This window comes from Artemia sp. Qi Xiang Cuo, unplaced genomic scaffold (genome assembly GCF_049724085.1).
Source record: "Artemia sp. Qi Xiang Cuo unplaced genomic scaffold, ASM4972408v1 HiC_scaffold_3158, whole genome shotgun sequence".
NCBI classification, from domain to species: domain Eukaryota; kingdom Metazoa; phylum Arthropoda; class Branchiopoda; order Anostraca; family Artemiidae; genus Artemia; species Artemia sp. Qi Xiang Cuo.
Genome location: NW_028300553.1, coordinates 67,501 through 93,396, shown reverse-complemented (window position 1 = coordinate 93,396; position 25,896 = coordinate 67,501). Strand labels below are relative to the sequence as shown.

At 36.7% G+C, this 25,896-nt stretch overlaps 1 protein-coding gene across 1 annotated transcript in view; it reads left to right on the top strand.

The window, feature by feature from the left end:
- Positions 1 to 1,820: 1,820 nt before the first annotated feature.
- LOC148938536 (uncharacterized) overlaps positions 1,821 to 25,896 on the top strand; it is a gene marked incomplete at its 3' end in the record, with an annotated part of 68,121 nt that continues 44,045 nt past the window's right edge. The window contains exons 1-3 of the mRNA XM_089107717.1: positions 1,821 to 1,912; positions 9,235 to 9,348; positions 15,892 to 16,090. Coding sequence (XP_088963843.1) covers positions 15,920 to 16,090 — 171 coding nt within the window. The remainder of the gene's footprint in view (positions 1,913 to 9,234; positions 9,349 to 15,891; positions 16,091 to 25,896) is intronic.

Sequence of the window (25,896 nt, the reverse complement as noted above, 5' to 3'; positions counted from 1 at the left end):
GACTTCTTGTCAAGAAAGGTATTATAGAATTAAAAAGTGGTTAAACTTTTAAAAGATTTAGAGGTAACAATTTTGCCATTTTAATGAATATTAGAGGCTCTGGTGCTGAGGGTGTAACCTATGCTTTTTTTCAAATAGCTTGGAACCGAAATTTTTGTTTCAGTGAAAATTAAGTACTTTCCAAGTAAAACTTCTGTTTGCTAGGAATTTTGTAATATTGATTACGAAAATTGGAAGATAAAATTTTGCAATAAGGGTGACATTTACATAGCTCTGTTTTATTTCTCATCAAATCCATTGATAATTTGAAAGAAGAAAATTCAGTTTACCCAATCATCCTGATCAGTTTTTAAAAGAAACAAAAGGGCTTTGTCTCACAACCAACCATCTTCAATAAAATTTTAAAAAGGATCTAACTTTCCTCATATGGAACTTTCACAATACGTGTGGTATACTTTTTAAATGGCAACATTTGTCCAGCTTAGTGTAAGGATTGTATTGTCATTATGAGTTTTGAGTTCAATAAGGACTAAGCATCAGTGCGAAAATACCATTGCAACTTTATTGCACAGTTCACAACATGCACAACCATTGCACAGTTCACAACTTGGCTTTCGTTCAGGAAGATCTGTGATACCAATCTCCTTAAATCGTATGATTACATCACCAAGTTGCTTGATATGGGGGTGCCTACTGATATGATTCTGCTTGACTTTTCTAAAGCTTTTGACAAAGTTTGTCACAAGTGACTTGCAATTAAATTACGTGCAGTCAAGCTTGAAGAGAAATCCCTACTCAGGATCCTTAATTTTCTTTATTTGCGATCTCAATGTGTTCAGTTATTTGATGACTCTGGTAATCGTATTCTTTTTTCCTCTACGCATGTTTTGTGTGGAGTTCCTCAGGGAAGTATTTTGGGTCCTACAAAATTTAATATATTCATCAAGGATGCTCCTTCCATTATCAGCAGTAAATCAACTCTCTATGCAGACGACCTGAAGCTTCTTGGACCAGCCTTGTCATGTGAAGATAATGCGCTTCCACAAAATAATCTTCGACTGCTTGGTCGATGGGCTGAGGCTTGGCTTCTTGAATTTAATGTTGCCAAGTACCATATCATTCACTTTGGCAAACTGAATCCTTGTTGCTCTTCTTTTTCTTAGGCCACCCTAAGAAATAATGAGCAGGATGTTGGTGTCACTATTGGCAATAAACTAAAATTCAGCACTCATGCTAAGAGGTCTGCTGCTGGTGCGAGTTCAAATGTGGGACTGATTAAGCGTACTCTTTCCACCTCTTCCCCTAAAGTCATCAGTCTTGTATATAAGGGACTTCTGCGTCCTATGCTTGAAGTTGGAATGTGTCTTGCCTCCCCAAATTTTAAAAAGGACATTAAAGTTCTTGAAGATGTGCAGAGACGTGCCACCAAAGAGATATTTGGTATGCGGGAGCTTTCCTACCCAGCAAGACTATCAAAGTTGAATCTGCCTACTCTTGTTTACAGGAGAAATAGAGGGGGTGCCATTTTAGCCTATAGGTTAATGAGGGCTAATACCCTCCTAGCATTATTCCCTGTTGTTGGTCCCAACTCAAGAACTAGAGTTCATCACCCTAAACTTGTCAAGCAGTCTACCATATTTAGAGTTTGGACTCAATTCTTTTTATCACGAATTGTCAACAGTTGGAACAAATTATCCGAAGAAAAAGTTACTGCTAAATCCGTTGATGTTTTCAAACGAAAGCTGGACGCTGAGGGGTCCTCCAGAGAGTGTAAACTCAATTGGGATGCTACTGATCATGCAACAGCACCTGGTTACTAAAGAACTTTGAAAACAACTCAAGTCATCATTCTGGAGCTCTACAAGGGAAAATCCTTCAAATTGCTCCTAGCTGCAATTTAAGGTGATTTAAGGTAATTTCTGGTTCTACTATTTAACTTAGTTATTCACAAAAAAACATATTTGTTTTTTGGTTTGGTACGTCGGTCGCTCTAATCAAGTTTTCCTATCTTGACAGATTGTAGTTCCAAGGTTTAACTTCCGGAAAGATTTAATAGACTCCAATATTCTAATCTTGGTGCGCAGACCTATCTTTCTATTCCTCCAAACTGTTTTCAACTGGGAAAAAAAAACACCCAGGACCTTGGCTAATTTACTTTTAAGGTCTTCACTGAACCCACTGTCTTTAATAATAATACTACCTAAGTAAGTGGAGCTGTCCACTTGATTGCTCTTCTTGTTACCCAACATCACCTCTTCACCTTCACTTATTTCCAGTCTCCGCGACTTAGTCTTCTTAACAGTAATTTTCAATCCTATTTCTGCACCTTGAACTCTCAGAATCTCCAAAAATTTATCTATTTTGCTAAAATTTGTATCTATGACACTCATATTGTCAGCATAATCTAAGTCTAGGAAAGTTTTACTTCCCCATTTGTTTCCGTGCTCTCCCACAGCCTTTGTTGTGCTCCCTAGGACAAAGTCTATAAAAAAATCCATATAAATGGGGATGTTTCGTTTTTACGTTAGTTTCCTATAGTGTTACCGTATCTGAAAAATCCAAAGTTAACTAACATTTCATCCTTTAGCAGCCAAAACCAGTTTTTGCTCTTTTTCCAAGTTTTGGCCCGAAAGCATTAAGTTGAGTTGAGTCTTGGCTTTATAGAGTCGCCAGCATATAATAATTAAGATTTTATACCAAAAATGAGGAAGACTAAATTGGAACAAGGCCATTCTAAAAGGGAATTCAAGACATTATCCATGCTCTAGGACTTTAGCAATACCCAGATAAGTTCTGACCCCCCCCCCCCCAACAGAGGATTGATGCATAAAAATTAAAGCCAATGATGGAACATCTGTTAGATTTTTCTTTTTCTTTTTTTTCGGGGTGGAGGGGGGGGGGGTAAATAATTGAAAAAGCCAAAAAACAAGAGGAGTCTGCGAAATTAAACAGGGGGGGGGGGTATAAAAATCAAGATTTGGAGTGGAAACAGGTCCACACTCCATAAATACACATCTATTGTATAGTTGTTGTACAATAGTGATAATTCTGAGAAAGGTTATTTGCAATTCAGATTTAGTGCTGTTTCTGACCGATGAGGAAACGCACGTTTTGTAATTTTTGGCGCTGACATGAAACATGAGTTTTAAGCCTGTGAAACATTAAATATTTAAATTTGTGGGGCTATGTGTCACTGTTTTGCCGATTTTATTGCGATTTAACTTTGCCAAGAGTCTACTTGGCTAAAAGCAGGTCATTAAAAAAGTGTTAAGTCTGGTTCATGGTTGATCTGAATAGAAAATGTAAATTTTGGTGCAATCCAGCAATCGAAAAAAAAAATTAGAAAATGCACGAGTTAGAACTTGCTCATGAATGGGATGGAAAATGTTGGTTTTTATTTATTTTGTATATATGCATTTTGAACATGACGTAAAATCGACTCTAAATTTTGGGGTTCGATGTGAAGTAATTTGTAAAAATACAAACAACAAGGAATCGCTAAGAAATTTTTGGGAATTATATAACAACTTTAAAAATCATAAGTAGGTGACTGATTCTCAATACCCCTACCCATGCGTAAATGTCTGATTTGCAGATGAACTTCAATTATTTGAACCTCTTTAAAGCCTGATTTTTTCAACCGAATTAAACTTTATAATTACAATATTTTTTTAGTGAATTATCTTCATTATCTCCTGTGGACAAATTAAAAGCTGAACGTTTTGTTTGGATACGTTCAATATCCTATACATTGTGATTATTTTTTTACCCTACGAAACTTGATGGAAAGTTCTAGTATGCACAATTTGAACTATTGAGCCCAGACGCAGACAGCTATTAGCCGCAGGGTCTTTATAACAAGAAATTTTTTTTTTCCAATTTCGACCTTAATTCTGTCGTTTTTGTAATGTTGTTGCTTTATTACTTGTTATAACTTTATTTGCGTTGTGGTCTTTTATTTGGCTATTTTCAAGCATATTAAAGGCATATTGCTTTTTCAGTGTATTTTCTTTGTGAAATTTATTAATTCTCTGAAACGTTAGCTGTTACAATCTCGGTAACTCGACCCCTGTCTTTTAGATCTACTTGCTAAGTCGAATTTTATGAGATCCCGATTATCGATGTTCCATTGTATTTTTAGTATGTCTGTGAATTAGCTTGTATTCAATTATGCGGGACATTAAGAAAAAATCGATAGAATGACAACCCCCTTTTTCCCGATTCTAATAATTAGGGGAGATTCGGTTTTCTGTCTTGGTACAGGATTCGTGACTTGTATTTCTGAAACAGTAACCTTTCTATACTTGAGCGTGCGATATAATAAATGAAAGGGGATTTAGATTCTAGCTGATTCAGTAGGAATGCTTAATTTAATTTTATATTAAATGAGTTAAAATAAATAGTTCTTCGATTCACATTAATATAATAAAAAGAAACGTTCTATGGAGTGTGGCCAGCCCCCACCTTGGCTGGACTAGCTATCTGATTTTCCTTTTATTTCTTGAGTGGGAGCTGAATTTTTTTTTTGAGACGAAAAAAAAACCAGGCTGTTTTCAAGTTATTAATGCTAAAAAATTGGTTATACACAGGTCAATGTATCAAAATGATCATTAGCAGAATCGTTAAAGAAAATATTTAGTTTTTTGAAATCATAAATGAAGAAAGATGTTGAAAATAAAATGTTTTTTGGTTTGTTATTTGGATTATCGGGATTTTTTGTCGCACTATTCCAAAACTCTAAAATTTATGCCAGTATATTTTTAGGTTTTTCCTTATGAATTTTTGTGCAAATATGAACGGAAAATTAAAGTTGTTCCACTTCTGTGTGTGGACGTTTAGCTGCGTTCAATTTGTGACTTGCGCACTTGCACAGATCGTTTGGTCTGGTTATACTGAATGAATAATTTCTATGTCTGTGTCTATTTCTGCTATTTCTGTGTCAATTTTTGGTGTTTTTATTTCTATATAGTGAAATTAACGAAGAGCGTCCCCAGCTTTTGGTCAGTTTGGAAAAAAAAGCTCATTTTGAACACATGTCCGAAAAATTGTTTGGCTGTTTCCGAAAAACATACGCTATACTATAATGGTATATAACGGTTATATGATTACATTGGCTCACCTAAGTGGAGGCTAAGTGGGATTAAGATACTGTAGTGGTGCAGATCTACTGTGGATCTTTTTCGGCTGTCTAGGTTCTTACGGAACACTGAAAACAATAGGCCTATGTCAACTCCTTTAAGTTTTAGTATGCACGCTGGTTTAATTTATAATAAACTTGGTAAAAAAAAAACTTTGTGGAATGCATGCAACATCTACTTATGTGAAACATGGACACTGAAGGTAAATGACAACCGTCGTCTTGCAGCATTTGAAACTAAGTGCCTCCGCCGCATCGGCGGGATCACTTACCTTGATAGCATCTCAAATGTCGAACTTCTTGAGCGCCTTAATGTACAACAAACAATTCTCATGAAGATCCAGCTCCAGGAACTTCGATGGCTCGGTCACGTACAACGGATGAGTCGGTCCCTTCTCCCAAAAATCACCTTCGAAGGCCAAATTCACGGTTCTCGTCCTCATGGTCGTCCCCCAAAAAGGTGGAAGGAAAACATTGATTTAACTACGTATATTAATACAGTTTCAATCACACTACTAGGTTCTCAAGAAAATTCAGTGGAATCTGTTTTATATTTATTCCTTCGCTAACGCCGTTCGAAGAGTGCTGGGGGTGTGGTAGCCTCATAAATATTTGAAGAGCTGTTGAAATATGTAGGAGTAGGAACTAAATTCCTGAAAATGACCTAAATATAAAGATAGTCAAAAATTGCAAACATACTACAATGTTTAATAGCTTTTCTTGTCATAGGTTTTTAGTTTAATAGTAACCAGAGATATTGTTTTCGGAGGGGCTACTATGCCCTTTAAGGGGCCAAGAATTTAGAAAAATATTTACTAAATTAGGCCTAACTCCCTGAAAGATTAGCGAGGGGTTCTCTTGCCCCCCCCCCCCTAAGGAGGAAGTTTTGAATGTGGACCTCTCTCTCCTTAGGGAAATTGGAAAGATATATCCATTTATAGTGTACAGCACATTTGACATTTCAACACTAAATTTGTTTTATGTGAAACTCATCATTTCAATTGCATCCAATGTCTGGGTCGTACCAACTTATCTTTTCAAGGCGTTTTCTAGGATAGCCCTTAATTGTGATGCTTAGGTATCGTGTAAAAAATTTTTTTAAGAATTGTCTGAGGCTCATTAGTACGAACTTTTTCTCGTGCATTCCTTTAAGGAATATTCAGGTCAGGAACTAATAAAGGCCTTTTTGCTTAACTTTCTGTATTTTCAATTAGCCTAAGACTGTTAGATTATAAAAAAAAGACAATTCTTACACCCCTAATTATCGTTGACTGTCTATCTTCAGTTATGCTAAGCATATCCCCCCTGGAAATTCCCTCGGTGGTGAATCCCTTCACTGAACCCTCCCCCACCCACGTGGAGAATTCCCTCCACATACAAAATTGACTAGCCACAGAGAAAGTATGACAAATAAAAATAATGAAGAATATGAGGAATTTTTGAACATTTTACCAATATTCCAAAAATAGGTAGAATATGTGATGTAGATATTCTACATCACATTCAATATGTGATGTAGGTATTGTGATGTAGGTATGTGATGGACGATCTCATGGACGATGTGATGTAGGTATGTGATGTAGGTATTGTGATGTAGGTATGTGAGGTAGATATTCAATATGTGATGTAGGTATTCTATATTAATTATTTTTGCATTTTTACTTATTTTAAGTCTTTTTCGTGTTTTTGGGGGTTGAGTTATCATAGCAGGGTAAGATAAAGTTTAACATTGGGGTTGTGGGGTAATTTTGAACAAAACAGATATCTCACTATTTGATTCGATGTCGTAGGGGTTGGAGGAAAACCGGATAGCAGAAACGGAACTGAGAGGATGGCCGGTACTATCCCATTATCTGGGCCTCTCTAAAAAGTCAAGTTTGGTTAATGCTATTGAAATAAAATAAAATAGGATGAGTATAGAATAGCTTAGAAACACATTTGGGCTATATATTTGCACATTAGGGGGGGGGGGTGGGGTGGGGGGGTAAAGCATTGCATATATTAAATACGTAACCTAACCTAAACCAAGTACCTCCCCCCTCTAAAATCCAAAAAAACACAGTTTAACATTGTATACGCAACGAAAACCTTGCTATCATTGCCTGCTCTACAACAGTTAAGACGTCACAAAACGGGTTTTATCATTGCCTATAGTGATTAAGCCGAGAGGCCCGGATAATGGCATAGAACTGGAAGGCTAATTGCCCTCCAATAGCTCTTGGCCTTTAAAAAGCACACACGAACGGTTTCATATAAATTTCAGGCTAATCGGAAAAATTCGGTGCTTTTTTAGCTCCTTTTGTGAAGGAGGGACCAATTTCAAAGGGGCCATTCATTTGGTCCATTTTGCATATTAGTCCCCTTGGTCCAAGGGCTTAGGGTTGTAGGTTTCAGATTGACCAGGAAAAGGTTTTTGCGGCTCATTTCCGGGCCCCCCAACCCCTCTGCCTTCCCACAGGAAAATTCGAAGAAAAGAAATATTCCGAAAGTTTAACGTCACTGGACTCCCAAGATCAAACATACCCTCCCCGCCCCTTTTCCGCTATAAAACAAAGCCATAAAGAATTGACAGTTCGCATAATCTACTGCCCTCATCCCTGGGGCTCTGGGGGCTATATCATCCTTGTATGCAAGTTTAAGATCGCTTTTGACTTTTTAAAAAGGCACTAGAACTCTCAGTTCCGATTGAATGAGCACCCTACGAAGTTTCTGGAACAACTAGGGGAAGGGGGCAGTCTACCTCTTATACGGAATAAATTCTGATTGTTTTAGGTTTAATGCCACTCCATACTTCTATAATAAAGGCGTAGACCAGAAATATTCCCGGAAATCAAGAAGGAATATATTTCAATTTCTACCTCCCATCCCTTCCCTAGAACTAATTCTATACTTGCCTGAAGGCTCAGTCAGAATTAGGATATTTTTTTTTACAAAAATTCCCTCTTTGAGGTATCTGCCTCCCTCCTGCCTGCAAAATGATCCACCATCCCTACTTCTTTAATAGATGATGTGTACTTACACATTATTGCATACAATTTGATGAAATATGAAGCAAATTAGTTCATTTGCTCCCTGATTCTTAAAAACATTTTGTTTTCAATATTTGCTTAAAAATTTTTTCAGAATTTTTTAATTCTGTCCATTCATGATGGATATGAGACAAAGAGAAGTGTACCCCCCCCCCTATCCCCCTCCCTATATTTTAACTGGTACGCATGGGTACGTCAGAAACAAAATGTGTGAAGAGGAGATCTGTCTTTGATCGAAAATAAAGTAATTTGATTGAATAAAAACATGGAATTGAAGAAAAAAGGGAAGTTATTATACGTTGCCAATTTGAAAACTTTGAAAACACATTGAAAAGACATAGATACATCTTTTTTCCAAGAACACCCTGGGTTTGGTTTACCCTTGTCCAAAAATGTAAATTCTATCTTCTTGAGCATGAAAAAAGCATTTATGTGTCTCTGAGTAAAGGGGGATTATGCAACGATACCCCCAATGTTTGTCAAAGGTATTCATGGGAAAATTGTTGTCCAAAAATATACCTTTTTTTGTTTTTGACCCCTTACCAAGAAAATATCTCTGATCCTCTTTTCGTAAGGGTTAAACCTGTGTTCATCATCTAATGTCCGCTGTGTCATGCTCTTTACAAATCCTATACTTCTAAGATATTAAAGTTAATTTCGTTGTGATGAGCGAATTTTTTTTTATCGCTGGCTTTTTACTCATATTGATTGCACCTTTTGTGTTTTTGAGCCCCACCAAGGAAAACATCTCTTATCCTCTCTGCAAGGGTTAAACCTGTGTTCGTCCACGAATGTCCACTCTGTCTTGCTCTTTACAAATCGTATACTTTTGAGATGTCAAAAAGATTATATTGACATGTTTATGATTTCTTTTTTCGATCGCTGGATTATTATTCATATTCATTACCAACAGAAACGTTTAAAAATTAGTATTTTTGTTTTTCGAAATAGAAGTTGAACTTTTTCGAATTACAGGGCCTGGACGCAGTGATTTTGTTATGTTCTACCAGTCTAACTCTCCATTTTATGCCCTAGATAAATTTACTATATATTTATTTCTTTTTATAGGAATGTACCATTTACACTGAGTAGTGATGACGAAGAATTCAACTATGATTAGTTCCAAAGAATATTATTTGTTTTCAATAGCTTGAAAAGGAGAGTATGATGTCTGACTTAGTGGTAAGCAAATTTTTCACTCAAAGTGAAGATTAATAATACAGAAATAAAAATTGTGTTTAAGTTGAGAATTCAAGATGTATGGCGGTACATTCATATAAAGCATTGACTACTATCCATTCCAATTGTTGTTGTTTCAAGGGATTTTGTTTATGAGTAGAAGCATAAATGGTGAATAAACTAAATCACTTACATTAAATCCCGAAAGACTATATTTTTACATTTCTTCATGCTTTTAAATCCCTAACACTCATCTCTGGTTTTATTCTTTCTAAGCATCCCTGAAATTCTTGCCCTCCTCCTTTAAATGATTCTTATTATTCAAAATTCTCTTGAGAATGCCCAAAAGTTCAACAACTTACTATAAATCATCCTTCGTTTAGCCACCTAAAAAGTAAAATTCCCTTTGGGACGTACGTAGCAGATCGGTAATCACGGCTCGTACAGGTAAAAGAAGAGAACCGTTCAAATTTACGATGACCACAGGTACAAAGACCAAAAGATAGCCAACCGTTAATATATAATTCATATAAAAATATTTATTTTTATAATTCATTAAATATATATTCAGCTGGCAGGGAATCAGCCATATTCTCAGAAATTTTGTTTGAACGAAGGAGCAAATAAAAAAACATAGGGAAACTCCCCCCTCTGCTTGTGTAACGGTCGAAGTGAGGTATATTTGTAGGCTATGTGGAAACCCGGAAAGCTAAGTTGCAACATAAACTAGTTACCAATTTGGAACGAAAATAGGATCTCCTGTTTAAAAATTTATTAGACGAATGAAGTTTTTGTATTAAAAAGTTACTATTTTTCATTCCTTCCTAATGGAAAAAATTTTAAATCAAGACCCTGCAAAAACTTGCTTCTATAAATGACTGACTTGTGAATAAGTTTCTCTCTTGAAAACTTAGAGAGCTCTCTTCTTGAAATTTTGCTGTTGCGAGAATAACACTGCTGCGGTTAACGTAGGAAATGAGGTTAGCAGCTGGTTTCGTACTAAATCAGGAGTTAAGCAGGATTGTGTTCTACCTCCCTGTATATCGATCATTTTGATGTACTTTGTCTTAAGGAGCACATGAAAAGGAATGGGAGAACACGGGATCAAATGGGGAGGAAAAACCTCCTTGGATAGACTATGCTGATGAGTTCAGAGTGCTAGAATAGGGTTGAAAATTAATTTTAGGAAGACTAAGTCACTAAGGCTAGGAATAAGTGAAGATAAAAAGGTGACGTTGGGTAACAAAAACATTGACCAGGTGGACAGCTTCACTTACCTTGGTAGTATTATTAGTAAAGACGGAGAGTTTCGGTTACTATTGAGCCGAGTTGCCCGTTACCACGAACTGTTTGAATATTAGTAAAGATGGTGGGAGTAGTGAAGATGTTAGAAGTAGAATAGCTAAGGCTCAGGGTGTTTTTTCACAGTTGGAAAAAGTTTGGAAGAAGAGGAAGATAGGTCTGCAAACCACGATTAGAATATTGGAAGCTAGAGTTATGACAGTGGTCAAATAGGGTTCTGAAGCATGGTCGCTCCGAAAAGTGGATGAAGATTTGTTAGATGTTTTTCAGAGAAATTGTCTACGGATTGTTCCGGGTACCTTGCTGACTGACCGTATTTCAAACACTAGGTTGGACGAAAAGTGCGGTTCAATCCCACTTTCTAGGGCTATAATGAGAGAAAGGCTGAGATGGCTTGGGTACATTCTACGGATAAAGAATGACAGATTGCCGAAGATTGTTCTTTTTGGCCAACCGTCTAGGGCTAAACCGAAAGCAGGTCGTCCGCGGTAGGGGTGGGAGGATGTCATAAAGCAGATTTAAGGGGAATGGGAACTTCCTGGGAGGGTATAAAGAGGGAGGCATTGAATAGATTGGGATGGAGGAGGAGTGCGCGTAGATGTGTTAGTCGCAGGTGGCTTGATGCTGCGGTGAGTTATTAGTAGTAGTAGCTCTGTAATAAAAGCTCTGTAGGTTGTATAGCAATAAAATTTCCCACTAGACCGAGTTGAAAAGAGAGAAAAATAGAGAAAATAGCGAGGATGGATGAGCAAAAAGGAGAAATTCTGAGAACGAACAAAGAGCCAGAGCATGTAAATGTCTCTATATGTCTCATAATGTCTCTATAATAGTCTTAGTAGCAGTGGCAGCATTAGTAGCAGTATGCACATAGCACCTTTGGTTTTTTTTCAACATCCCCTTCAAAACACGATAAAAGTTTCTACTTAATCCTGCCTATGATTAGATTGAGAAAATAGAAGAAAATGTATAAAGAAGAAAAGTTGGCACCGCATCGCTCGAATAACTATTAACGGTTTATGCACGAAAGGAGAACTTAGTATTGTTTTTGTTGGCAAACGCTACAATTTTGAATTTGATGGGGAAACGGTTGGAATGTTGAAATAGGCCTAGTCAGAATGTACTCAATAGGTGGAAGTAAAGATGATATGGGGGGTGTTCCAACCTTTCACTTTGGGAATTTTGGTTGTCATGGTGAGTGAAGTATTATATGGATGGAACACTTATAATAGTTTTTAATTTTAAGTCAACAGATTTTGATTCAGCTAACCATACTAAAACCACCGGACAAGTTAAAATCCATCAATACTTAAAATTGAAAGGTAATGTGTAAATTCTTTTCTACTTTTGCGGATAAGCCAATTGTTACTATTACTTACCATACTTAGAAACTATGGCAAACTGTGGTTGATTATGGTAAGTTAATTGAAACGGAAATAGTAAAAAGAATGGAGCCAAATGCTTAAGAATTTGAAAGGTGACAAAGATTATGGTAAATCATAATAGAAATAATTTACAGAGTGGGACGGCTCCAAAGTTTACATTTATATTTTCCAGCGAGCCAGGAAATTCGAAAGAATCAGAGCGAATAACGAACTATACGATTTTTTTTATCAAGGAAAACAACTAGATATCGTTGTATTATAAGTCATTACATGGAGGGCTTGGTCAAGGAGCATGGGAAATGGTAAGAGAGGAGATTCAAGTTTGTCTCTGAGAAAAGAAGAAACAAAGTGATGCTATTTAATCGTGCTAAGCAAAATCATCAAGCCAATTACTGAAACCTAAATAAAAATATTAGTTGTGTTTTTTTGCTTTTGCTTTCCTTAGGGCCGAAGATAAGATAACCACTTTTTTTCAAAAGGTCATATTAGGTGTGGTTCTAGGCGTTTACCCCCCCCCCCCCATGAAAAATTGGGTTTTCCAAATTTGAGAATTTTATTTGAGTTGCTTTTTTTTGTTTTTTTCGTTCAGAAGTGCTAAGGAAAGGAAAAAAAGGAATTTATACACCATAAGTATGTTAAAAACTTAGATAAAAAACACAAATCTATTTTTTTTGAAAATACTTCCAGATGAACTTCTGCAATTTCTGGCAGTAGTGGGTGCCAAATTTAAAAAAAAAGAAGAAAAAAATGTAGGCAAAAAATCAAAATTAAGCTAAAAACATATGGCCATAAAAATTTTAAGAAGGTTTATCTCCATTGAAAGCATAGTTGGCTTTGGGAACCCACAAATTCTTATTGTTTAAGTTTTTACGGACAAAAGCGTTGTCAAGTTCTACGAGTTAGTTTTTCTTATCTTCCAAGTATAAAACCACCACAAATCACCATTAATAAATAAATGAAACCCAAAACAAACAGAAATTACAATAAATAAATTAATCAAACTCAAAACAAGTAAAAATTAAAAGGAGTAAGGCTGATAACTCACATGTCTTCTCAAGACCAGAACATGATTTGCACTTCATTAAAAAAATAAAATAAAAAAATAACCGTAGATTTTCAGTTTAATATACATATTCTGATATTTATTCCTCAAAGTCCTAATCGGTTATTTATTGTAATTTCTGTTTGTTTTGGGTTTAATTTGTTTATTGATGGTGATTTGTGGTGGTTTTAAGCTTGGAAAATTATTTGAATTTATTTCTACTCAATTTTGGCTTTATGGAGCTCTTTACTTTTCTTTAACAAACTTGTTTCGTGGAAAAAGTTTTTTAAACTAATTTCTGTTTGTTTTTTATTGACATTAATTAAAATAACTTTTTCTATAAAATAAGTTTTTCAAAGAAAATTAAAGAACTCCTTTAAACTAAAAACGAGCAAAAATAGAATCAAATAATTTACCAAGCGCAAAACTACCACAAATCAGCATCAATAAATAAATTAAACCCAAAAACGAACAGAAATTACGATAAATAACCGAGTCAGACTCGAAACGAGCAAAAATTAACATGAGTGGGGCTCAAAACCCCCATGCCTTCCAAAGGCCAGAACATAATTTGCACTTTACTGAAAAAAATACAAGTGAATGTGCATTGTCAGTTTAATATACATATACTGATGTTTATTCCTTAAAATCTTAATAATGTTTGATTTATTAAAATTATAAAAGTGAAAACATTTAATTTTTTTTGTTGACACAACCCCAGTGCCCCAGGGCACTGGGGGGTTGTGTCAACCCTAGAGGCATTGTTATATGTATTTTGGAATATTTTGAACAAATCGCTGTCTTTAAATTTCAATCAGATGCGTTTGGTGAAAAGAGGGGTAGTCGGTGGAGGGGGGGGGGGAGCGAGTTGCCCTCCATCACTTTTGACTCTTAGAAGGGAGCTAGAACTTTTAATCTTCAACCAGATGAGCCTCCTCTAAAGTTAAAAATAACCATCCCTTCCATAAAAACCTTAAATCCCTCCGGTTTATACATTATAACCCTTGCCCCCAGGCTGTGGCAGTTTTTTTCAACCCCAAATATCTTGTTATAAGCTATTTGGACTATTTTGAATAAAATGGCTATCTCAAAATGTCTATTAGATGCATTCCGGCAAAATACGATGTATGTGTGTGTGGGGGGGGGGGGCTTCTCTCCGATCACTTTGATCACTGAATATCAATCCAATGATCTCCCTCCAAAGTTTATACGATCACGCTTTCTATAAAAACCTCATATGCTCCCAGGGCATAACTTACAACCTTGTCCTGAGGGCTGTGGCGGGGGGGGTTGTCATCCCCAAAGACATAACTTCCGGACCTTTCAACCACGCTGAACAAAATAGCTATCTTAAAATTTTGATCAGAAGTGATTTTGGAAATGATGGGCGTGGGGAGGGGGCTATTTGCCCTCCAATCACATTTTGACTATTAAAAAGGGCACTAGCGCTCTTAATATCCAATCTAATGAGCCTTTTTTGAAGTTTCTACGACAAATCCTTCTGTGCAAAGTGCCCTGGGTAAAAAAATAATAAATGATACATTGCGCCAACATCGTTCTTTACTTAGGTAGCGCTATTGCGCTGCCTATGATAGTCTTTTGCATGGATTTTTTTTAATCTTTTTTGTTTTTTTTTTCTATTAGACTCCAATATTTTCTATTTTTCTATATACTCCACGGGGCGTATTCTCCGGGGGGGGGGGGGGGGCGAAGGGAAAGCGCCGGCCGCCATTAGGTATATTCGTGTGCATTTTGATTACCTAGCCTCTGTTCGCGGACTAATCTAGTCTTAGCTGTATATAGTTCAGGAAGAACTACTGCTTACTTTCAGATATATCAGGATGGATCCAATAAAACTTACACCTTAAATGAAGGTTTAAATTTTTGAAGGTATCAATTTAATTGAAGGTTTAATTGAACAGAATCCAATTTCTCTTCTATTGAAATTTAGCGCGTTTTCGATTTTCCAGTTTTACTTGGTAACGGACAACGGTCCACTGTCACTGACGTTTCTGGTTTCAGTGCCTATAAAACTGATGCTAGAACGCTTGAGTTGGCTCTGTTATCAGTCTTCCAGACTCTTCAGGCTGAATCTTACAAGGGATAAATCCAAAACAGTAACTTCTAAGACAGAGGCACCCAAGCGATTGAGAAGTATGATAGCTTCTGGTAGATTGTATATGGTTCTTCTAATTAGTGGTAGATTTTTCTTAGTCTTTTTTCAGAGGGTGCAAATCTTTTAAGCATGAGAATGTAGAAGCGGTCCCAATATAATGAAACCGGGTGGTCCTTGTCGGCCAACCGTCTAGAGCCAGGCGAGAACCATACCATCATAGAATGGGGTGGGAGGATGTAAGGAAAGATCTAGGGGAAATGGGAATCTCTTGGGAGGGTGTAAACAGGGAGGTTTTAAATAGATTGGGATGGAGGTGGAGCGTGTGTAGCTGAGTTGACCTTAGGTGACTTTGTGCTGCAGTGAGTTGTTAGTTGTAGTAGTATTAGTGATTTTTATTATCGATATAATTTTTAATAGTAGATATGGAAGCTACCCAGTCTGTTATTAGTTTATTAGTGACACATAAATGTATGATGGAATTTTTAGGAAAAAACTAGTTTAAGATTTTGGTTAAATCCAGTTCTGAATACTGGCTTAACCTTTATTATGAACGGATTTGGATGATTGAATTGGTTTTGAAATTTACTATTAGCTGAACCTAAGTATTGTAGAAATCTCATTGTGAATGGGCCTTAAGGCCTACCATAGCTAGTCATACAAGAATATTGTTTTCAAGTTTAAATCAGTTTTCTTTTACATTTTAGACTGACAATGGAACACATATATCTTTAAATGAAGTTTAACATAGATATTATTCGTCTGAGGAAAACTATGTATTTATTGTGGACAGGTCAGCTCATGAATATGGATTCGTTGGACGAGATTGTGGCTGTAAATGATGATTATGATGATGGAGGATCGCTTTTTGACGAATCTGAATTTCGGAAGGAGCTTCTTACGGATGTAAGTGTGAACTAATTTGTAATGTCTTGCTCCAAGTTTAACAGAGTAAACAATTAAAATGTTCACACAAAATGTAAATGACTAATTAGTAGGCTTGAAATAACCAACATGTGAGGGAAATTTGAAGGTTTTTCTAGACGTCTATTTTTTTAAAACAAGGTTCATTTTTACGATCAAATAAACACATTTTGGTCAATTTTGGCAAGTTTTCCACAAAGTTATCCAGTTTTAGGCGTCATTCTGCATAAATTCAACCTTTCTTCACTGAGTCCGCATTGCTTTCATACATTTTTAGGTGATTTTTTTGTTGCGTCGCTATGATGTTTGCAATAGTCTTTTTTCATTACTTTCTTAGTAAAAACTGTTTGTAAATAAAAGAAATGAACTTTTGAGAAGTTTTTATTAGAGGTAAAATATATTAAAAAAATATAAGAAGTTACAAAAAGTTTTTAAAGTTGCCTTAAAGATGATTTTCATTACCACCACCTCCATCCTTGGCTTCACCCTTTTCATCAATAACACGCTGTAACCAAATATTTTTTATAGTCAATATAGTCAAAATATAGACCTCTAGGCAAATATGATGATAACCTTTAATTCATTCTCATACTAAATAACTTTGCTCAATTTATTATTCATGTTTTAAAACTCATATTTGAATTCATTGTAAATAATTACTTATATTGCGTGTTGATTATACTTGACTTCTTTCAAATGTCCATGAGAAAAGTGATTCATCATTGTACTTCCTGTAGTTATTTTGTTGAATAATATTTATGAAAATATTTTTATAATTTATTGCTCATAGTTGATTTTGTATAATTATAATAATTTTGTTCATAATTGAAAGATTTTTCCGTTGCTTTTATGTTTGAAAGTCGCGTACTTGTTTATTGACACATTTAATTTCTAAAAAGAATTTATTAATAAAACAATTTTATTCCTATCGAGCTCTGAATCCATCTATTTTTTAAGGTGTCGTATCTTATGAATAGGAATCCAAGAACGAAAATATGGTTTCCTTAATCTCTGTTTAATCTCCAAAAAATAACACAAATAAAACAAATTTTATTCCCATCGAACTCCAAATAACTTTCCCATCTGTTTTATGGGTTGCCAGAATCTATGTACGAGGCTTGTTTTTAGTTAAGGTCCGTTTGATTATAACGACACAACGAATGATTATTTGAAAAAAAAGTAAATTTATTTTCAAAAAGTACATACTTTATTTTCAAAAAGTATATACTTTATTTTCAAAAAGTGCGTACTTTATTTTCAAAAAGTACATACTTTATTTTCAAAAAGTACATACTTTATTTTCAAAAAGTACATACTTTATTTTCAAAAAGTACATACTTTATTTTAAAAAGGACATACTCTATTTTCAAAAAGTACATACTTTACTCTGTTTAAGAGCATAGTTGCCAAGTTTGTTGTAGCACTAATCATGCCTCTCAACTAATTTTAAAGTAACATCTGTATAAAAACTTGCCGCCTGTTCAGCTAACCAGGAATTCACTTCCATTTTTACGTCGCCATCATCATTGAAACGTTTGTCCTTGAGGTGTTGTTTGAGGAGGAGAAATGGATGGTAATCACTCGACGCAAGATCAGGACTGTATTGTGGGTGATCTAAAACTTCCCAGCCAAAACTGTCCAACAAATCACGGGTCTGACCAGCAGTGTGAGGTCTTGCATTGTCATGAAGAAGGACAATTTCCTTTGTCAGCATGCAAGTTTTTTTTTTTTTTTTTTTTTTTTTTTCTATCGCTCTGCGGATCTTTCTGGGGGTTAGGTAGTATGCTTCTGGATTCATAGTGGTTCCTCCGTTGCATGAAGTCTACCAAAAAAACACCATGCCTATGCCCAAACACTGACGCCATGATTTTGCGCTGGGACAGAGGAGGTTCGGCCTTCAAATTTTCAGGGGAGTGTGTGTGATTCCAGTCCATGTCCTGTTGCCTCAATTTGGGTGTGATATGCGAAACACATGTTTTGTCTCCAGTTCAACCGGTTGCCACCTCAGTGACAACCGTTAAAAAGATGACGAAGCCGTAAAAACAGCAGTGAACTCTTGGTTATTGGAGCCGGCGGCAAGTTCTTATAAAAACTTTTCTTTAAAATTAGTTGAGAGGTATGATAAGTGTTTCAAAAAACTTGGTAACTATGCCGAAAAGTAGAGTAAAGTATGCACTTTCTGAAAATAAATTTAGTTTTTTTTAATAATTTTTGTTGTGTGCTTATGTTTAAACGGCCCTTAATTAAAAAACACGCCTCGTAGAAGAACCCGAGAACTATCCAGTAGTGGTCTTAATATCTATTTAATCGTTGAAAGATAACATTAATGAAAAAAAGCTTTATCACTATTGAGCCGTGACTAATTTTCAGTAGACAATTTTAATCTAGTCTTTTCTGATAAATGTTTAAGAGCAATCTTCATGCTCAAGTACGCCAGCAAATACCATAAATTGTTAGATATATCCCAGCAGATGATTGAAAATGAAATAGAACTTTGGCAATTTAGTTTTTGAAGAGTTTGTATGGCCTTGGATTATTATTATTATTTCCTTTTTATAGCTTGAACAAAGAGATCACAGACTTGAAAATTTTAGCTTGATCTTTGGCAGCTTAGCTGCACAGAACCTTGTCTAATCTAAGTTAAGCAATTATAAACCAGTATAACGCTACTCAGCACAATCAGAACTGCTATTTCATTTTTATTTGGGGAAGAAGTGTAGAGTCAAAAATTTATCTCTTGAGGGAGAGCTGAAAATTCAATAAGTTTCCTGTTTTTGTCCGATTTCCATAATTTTTCCTTTCTCTCGTTTTTAGGTGTAGTTTAGGAGTGTTTGAATCCTGGGACTGGGGTACTTCCCCCTTCTTGGAGTCCCAGTCCTTTGTTTATAAATTACTTTTTATCTTTATATTGATATTGATCAATGATTTCTTTTTCTGTTGTTTCTCCTGTAAATTTGTTGACTCATTTGATTGAGATATTTTCTAAATAAAATAAAGGTTAGCCTTTAGTGCAAAAAGTGAAATTGTAGAAAACACTTGAACATACTAGCGATTAGAATACGATAAAATCAAGGCGGGAACAAGTTTGATGTTCATTCATGAACTAATTGGATATTTTTTGTGTTCCAGTTGATGGATTTTTGCTTAAACCTTACTTTCAGTAATTGACAATGCTACAAGTAACAACGTAGTAATTCTGATGGAGAGCAGAAAAAATAGAAAATGACTTTAGGGCCGTAAGTTCCAAACAACTCCCTCTTTCCAGTTAGAAATTGATCAGAATTAGTTATGGTAGCTATGTAAAAGAAACGTGAATAGTTTCCCGACTGAATTTGCGCATTCCGTCGAGATTTCTCTATGGCCTATTTCTCTGATGCAATGCTATCTTAAACGTAATACAGTAGATGGCATATATATATAATGAAATTAAAAATAAAGTGGATGCATTTAGGCTAAGATAATAGACAACAAGCCGTAGACTATTTGACGAATTCTGGGTGGGTCCTAAAAATCAATTATCATTAACCGTAATTAATTGCTTATTTTTATTCAAAACACAATGTAGAAACAAAAAAGTTACCATTCTCATTATTTACAATGACTGAAGAGATTCGAGTGTTTGACCCTTTTGCTATTTATGAACATTGAGACAAAACTGAGCATACTCTACTGGGATCCTCGGATAACAACTGGACTCTGATTTAAGAATATTCTAGGGAAATATTGGCTTCAGCCAACCGTTGTTTGACCCCACATGGTTCGGTGGGTATTACGGACACTTGCCAATTTTATAAAGAAAAGATAATAGCAGGTCGTCGAAAAAAGCTCGGAAAAAGTATAACATTTAAAAAGAAAAAATAATCTTCGCCGTATTGCTATTACAGCTAATATTATACAGAGAGCTCACTGCAGCATCTAGACGCCTATACCCGACACTGCCGAATATATTCCTCCTTCATCTCAATCTGTTCAGAGCTTCAATTTTTACTCCCTCCCGCGATCTTACGACTTCTTTGAAACACCAGTCGAGGATATCCTTCTTTTCGGTTGGTCCCAGAAGGATTGTAAAAAAGCATGATTTTTACATTCAATCATCCTTCAACCGATCGACCGACTCATCCTTGACCTGGAAAAAATAACACAGTACACCAAGGCCGTACTCGGATTTTTTTCGGGGGGGGGGGGGAGGGTTTGCACAAAAAAAACGCACAAAAATTTGTTTATATCCATTTTTGTTACGTTTTTACGAGTCAGGCAAATAGTTTGGGGGGGGGGGGGCTTAAACCCTTCTATTTCATTTTTTTTTTTTCAGAAAATTTGTTGGTGTGAAATTCTACTTCTTTTTTAATGATCTGTTCTGTTCATAAGGGAGGATTAAAAGAGGATAAAAGAGGATTTTTTATCAAAGCTTTTATCGCATCATCACTTTCTATTCAAAATCCTCGTTGTTATGACCTCATAGTCTACTGTTCCTTTTTAGAATCTGTTGGTATAAATTTAAGGATAAGACCAATTCAGCGTTCAATGAGCATACTGTAACTGATTTTTGAATGAATGAATGGTTTTTATTTCCCATCATAAATAACACAAGGTTACACAACGGAGTATTGAAAAAAAAAGAAAAAAAAAGAGAAAAAGAACACGCAATAAGAGAAACAACAGGACTTCAATAACAAGCTATGTACAGCATACTAAACTCTTATTCAAACTAGCCTACGATAGCTCGGTACATGTCATGATCAGGATTGAGCAAACGCCGAAATCGAACAATTCGCTCAGTAGCTGCAGTAGTCGGGTCCACAACGCTTTAATTTTTCGAAACTTTTGAGTTTCTCTCCCATGGCGGAACACTTAAAAGATACTTTGCATACTTATAGTAAACCCGACGGACTGAGCGCTTATCTGTTTCGGTGAAAAGAGACCAAAACGACGAGAGTGACAGAACATGCGGGATAACGAACACGGAATAGAGCCTTCCGAGTATACGGCGGTTATACATACGTTTGCAGGGTAGAAGTAGTCCGTATGCTTTGCGTGCCTTTTCTAAAAAATGCTCAACCAGTGCTTCACGAGTAAAACGCAGATCTGAAGCGATCGGCAGTCCAAGGTAAGTGAGAGATGGCTTTGAGCTCACCGCAGAATCGCCTAGGAGCACGCTAATCGGGGTCGAATCTAAAAACAACTATTTCACTTTTGGCAGCATTAAAAGCTAGCCCAATCTTAGCATATTCATCACTCAATATATTGTAGTTATCCTCAACCCTTGAAACAGACCTACTTGCGTTAAGTATATCATCAGCGTAATTGATGAGCGACACGTCTATACCTAGATACATGCAGCACGTTTTGGCAGATTCTTGAGGGACGATAATACTGTTGTTGTATAGAGGAGGGGAAGTAATGGAGCCTTGCCGGATACCTTTACGGACAGGTATAACTACGGTGGATACCGCCATACCGCGATGAGTGGGGACTTTAATCTTCACTCTCAGCCTCCTATACATGCTCCTCCATACAACGACAACCGAACGGTCAACTCCGCGTTTACAAGCAGAACTAAGTATATGTGCGTGGATACCGGAGTTAAATGCTCTGCGCACATCGTGGCTTTCTTGAACAAGTGTATCATTATTATCGTGAGCCCTGAGCAAAAGATTAGCTATCAAGGAATGAACATGCTCGCGACTAGTACCACTCTTAAACCCGAATTGGGAATCGGGAGTATAACAAGCTTCACTTAGGTCATCAAAAACAAGCATTTCCATGAGTTTGCAGAATACTGGCGCAACAGTTATCGGGTGGTATGATGAACAGTTCCTGGGATCATTCCCTTTTTTGAGAACTGGTGTAACGACGCCAACACAGAAAACATCGGGGACAAGACCGCAGTTAAAGATCATCTGGTACATAAGAGCAAGGTGATTTAACACATTGTCACCCCCAATAGCCAGATGCATTCCACAAATATTATCATCACCTCGAGAATAATTCTTTTTCAGTTTAGATAGCATATGACGGATACTAGAGACAGTAACAACGAACCCGACACTTCTTTCATTTGACGCTAGGAGGGAGTCGAGCTCTTTTTCGAACTCTTCCTCGAGAGCCTTGTTCGGCGGTGAGATGTCGGCGGTGAAATATTTATTCCAATCACTTCCACTTGGCAAAAATTTCTTCTTTGCGAGATTTCGGACTCCTTTTCTTTTTAATATACTTCCAGACTGCATTTGGGTCACCTTCAAGCACTTTGCAATTTTGGTCCATTAAGTCGGTTCGGCGTTTAGCAAGGGTCTTGGCGACCTTTCACTTAGTATATAGCCTGATATCATTCAAGACACCTTGACGAGGGCGCCCGCACTCGTTCCATAGTGTATACCAGAATTTAGATCGACTACAAGACTCGGACAACTGTACATTCTGAAACCACTGTGGATTTTCACTTCCGATTCGAACTTTTCGTGTCGGAACTGCAGCCTTTTCGGCACAGCGCAGGGTATGGGTAATTCCTGCACAGTAATTGTTCAGGAGTATCTGCTTCTCATTATCGGGAACAGGCGAACCTTGTTGAATCAGTTGAAATGGGACCTTTATCTTTTCAAGTATATTATCATAAACGGACTTGAAAAGAGCAGAGTCAGCTTTTCCCCACTCATATTTTACCACCCATTTACGGTAACATTCATCGGGCTGAGTAGGTTTATTAGTGACACAGAACACATTCGAGATGGGTAGGTGGTCGGAAGCACAGATGCTTAATTTTACCCTACATTTTCCGTTTGTCTTCACATCTGCAGAGCACAGCATTGAGTCAAGGGATGATACAGAGCCGGAGTTATGTACATACGTGTAGTCCAGGTCATTTTCAAGTACACGGAGACTTTCACAGGCAGCTACCAGAACCTGAGTTCTTGGACTGTTGTCACACAGGTTACAGTTCATGTCTCCGGTTACAATTCATGGCAGTTTTTGCGTAACACATCCGTCAACTGCTCCACAAATCTGTCCACAAGCAATATTGAATCTTGCAATAGATTCATCGTCACGATAATCCGTGGGAATATAGACACAGAATAGAGCTGTATCAGCAATTCGGACACCGACGAAGAAATCAGACTGCTTGTACAAGGAAGGATTAAGATTAAGACTGGGTACCAGTATTGAAATACCACCAGAGGGTCTACCTCTGCCAGAACGCTTTGCAGGAACACTGAATACGCTGGAACTGTCATTGATCCCAAGAAGCTGAAGTCCTTCTGTTGTAAGAAAGGGCTCCTGTAGACAGACTACGTCATATTCTTGTACTAATTGCTCAACCAGAAGTAGTTTAGCCAGACCTCTACCATTCATGTTCCATGATACAACTTTGAGCTCAAGATTATTCATTGTTTTGACGCTTTCTGTGCTTCAGGGTATTAAAAACTGTAACAGGGATGGTTTGCCGAACCACATAGAGCACATTTGAGGGGGTTCTGGCAGGGATTGTCCTTTGATCTGGAGTGTTTTTCCAGCGCAACGGGAGTACTTTGGCGGATTTGGACATGTCATTGCTGCCTGGCTGAAACATTGACACCTGTAGCACTGGAATGGCATACATTTGTATTCTTGATTGGGCAGCAACTCATGCCCAATCACGGGGGGAGACTTGATTGCACTCTATAGGTCTTCACGCGAATCAAACTTCAGTTTGAATGACCTGGTTTTGCCTATTCCAGAAGCTTCGACACATTTCGACACTAAACTGCGTAAGTCCTCTTCTGAAATACTAGCAGGGACGTGGCGAATTATCCCGAAGAAAGAGGGGCTTTTTACTCTCGCGACTACGGAATTATCGGTACTGGTAATAGCCTGTGCAATGGAATCGGCGGTCGCTTTGTCTTTCACGAGAACGCTCCAAGCACACATAAGAGGCCGCAGTTCGACGATATCATTGCTTGTCTGTCCGCAAAGTCCAATTAAATAGTATTTACGTGATTCGGGATCAGTCAGTCCTTGGGGCGGATTCTTGAGAACTATGGCGTAAGTCTGTTTATGCTTCTATTATTATCGCGTGACGGTTAGGAATTGCGCAGCTGGTACTCAGACTGGACGAAAATGTCAAACTCTCGGCAAAGCTCTCCCACTTTTCTCGTCAAAGTTGCACTTATCTTGCCAGGAATAATCGGTACGTCATCAGGTTGGTATAATACGAACCGCGGGAGCGAAATGTTTTTTTCGTCACACATCTTAAAAACTTTCATTATGTCATTGACATCATCCGAACTTTTGTCTCTTGCAGTCACTAATCACCTTTTTCGCTTCCAATATATCCGCATCGGAGAAATGTGATACCGCACTTTTGACAATACTGTCTATCGGGTTTCCAGCCTTCATCGCCCGCTCAACAAAGTTCAGTACAGCATTTAACACAAGCTTCACGCTCGCCATTTTGCTACGGAATGATATTACGCAATCCGCGAGCGCTGAATAAATACAAGCAGAATGAAGGAACCTGGGAACAACGGAAGTGGAAGGACCCCCTCAATTGTCCCCCGCAATTTACGGGTAACTTAATCCCGGCAGGTACTACTTCACTTGCGGGAGGTTCCGTCTCCTCTTCTGCTAGTTCCCAGTACGCTCCTTAACCATGAGGAATCGAAAAATGGCACTATAAAGACTTTAAACTATAGATGGCATGCCAATCTACCCGCGAAAGAAGATGATGCTGGTGAAAATACCCAGAGAAAAGGGCTTATTCTAACAATTGGAGAAGGTCATATATACACTATTTGACAAAAAATCTATCTTTGGAGGGTGAACAACAACAGGAAAAGACCTCAAAATAATTCAGAAACTTTTTCCAAGTTTTTTGGCGTTCAGCACCAAATTGCAATCGTTGAATTGCGTTCAAAAGTATTTATTGAAAACTACTGCAATTAATTATTTGCTTATTGTGCTTCAGAGCTCAATAAACTTCTATTTGTCCTTTTACAGATCGAAAATTCTTGGAATATTTATCTGTTAGTGTAAGCTAACAATGCTCCTAAACATAAAAGTACACTAGAACACTAAATCTTCTATGTACCTTTTAGTTTCTATAATATAGATACTTTATATTACAGATAGAAACTATCTATATTATAGATAGTTTCTATAATATAGATAATTAAATCATCTATGTAGCTTTTTAGTTACTTTTTCTCTTTTGTTTTTCTTATGTATTTAATGTGTGTTATATGTCTTATGTGTAACGATTTGGCATTTGAGCCACTCATTCGTATTAGCTTCTCTTGGAGCTTTTGATAACATCTGCGACTTTTACTTTTATGTTTACATTTATGAGTTAGATCCTCCTTTTTTGTGTTTCTTTTTGCATCAATCTTTTTTTTATCATCTTGACATGCAATTGACGTTATACTTTCGGCTTCTGACATTTAAATTAAAGTTTTTTTGCTTAACAAAATTTGACATAATTGTACTTTTTTTCTAGTTGAAGGGACCTAGAAAAAGTAATAGGATTCGGAAACAGTTTGGAATTAATTCTATGTTTACAGGAAACATTTGTTTGAGCTTTTTGAATTTTTGGAGTATATGTCGTAAAAGAAGGAGAAAATTTTAGAATCACGGCACATTTATGGTTTGAAATCAAGTAAAATATCACTATATCCAAAAATTTTGTCGAGAACATTTCTTTTTCATGGAAACTCTTACAATAGAAAACACTAATAAAATCAAAGACAATGTGTTTCACTTGTGTCTTTTTGAAATCACTACATTCTAAGTTCAAGAATATAATAACAATAGTGAAAGAG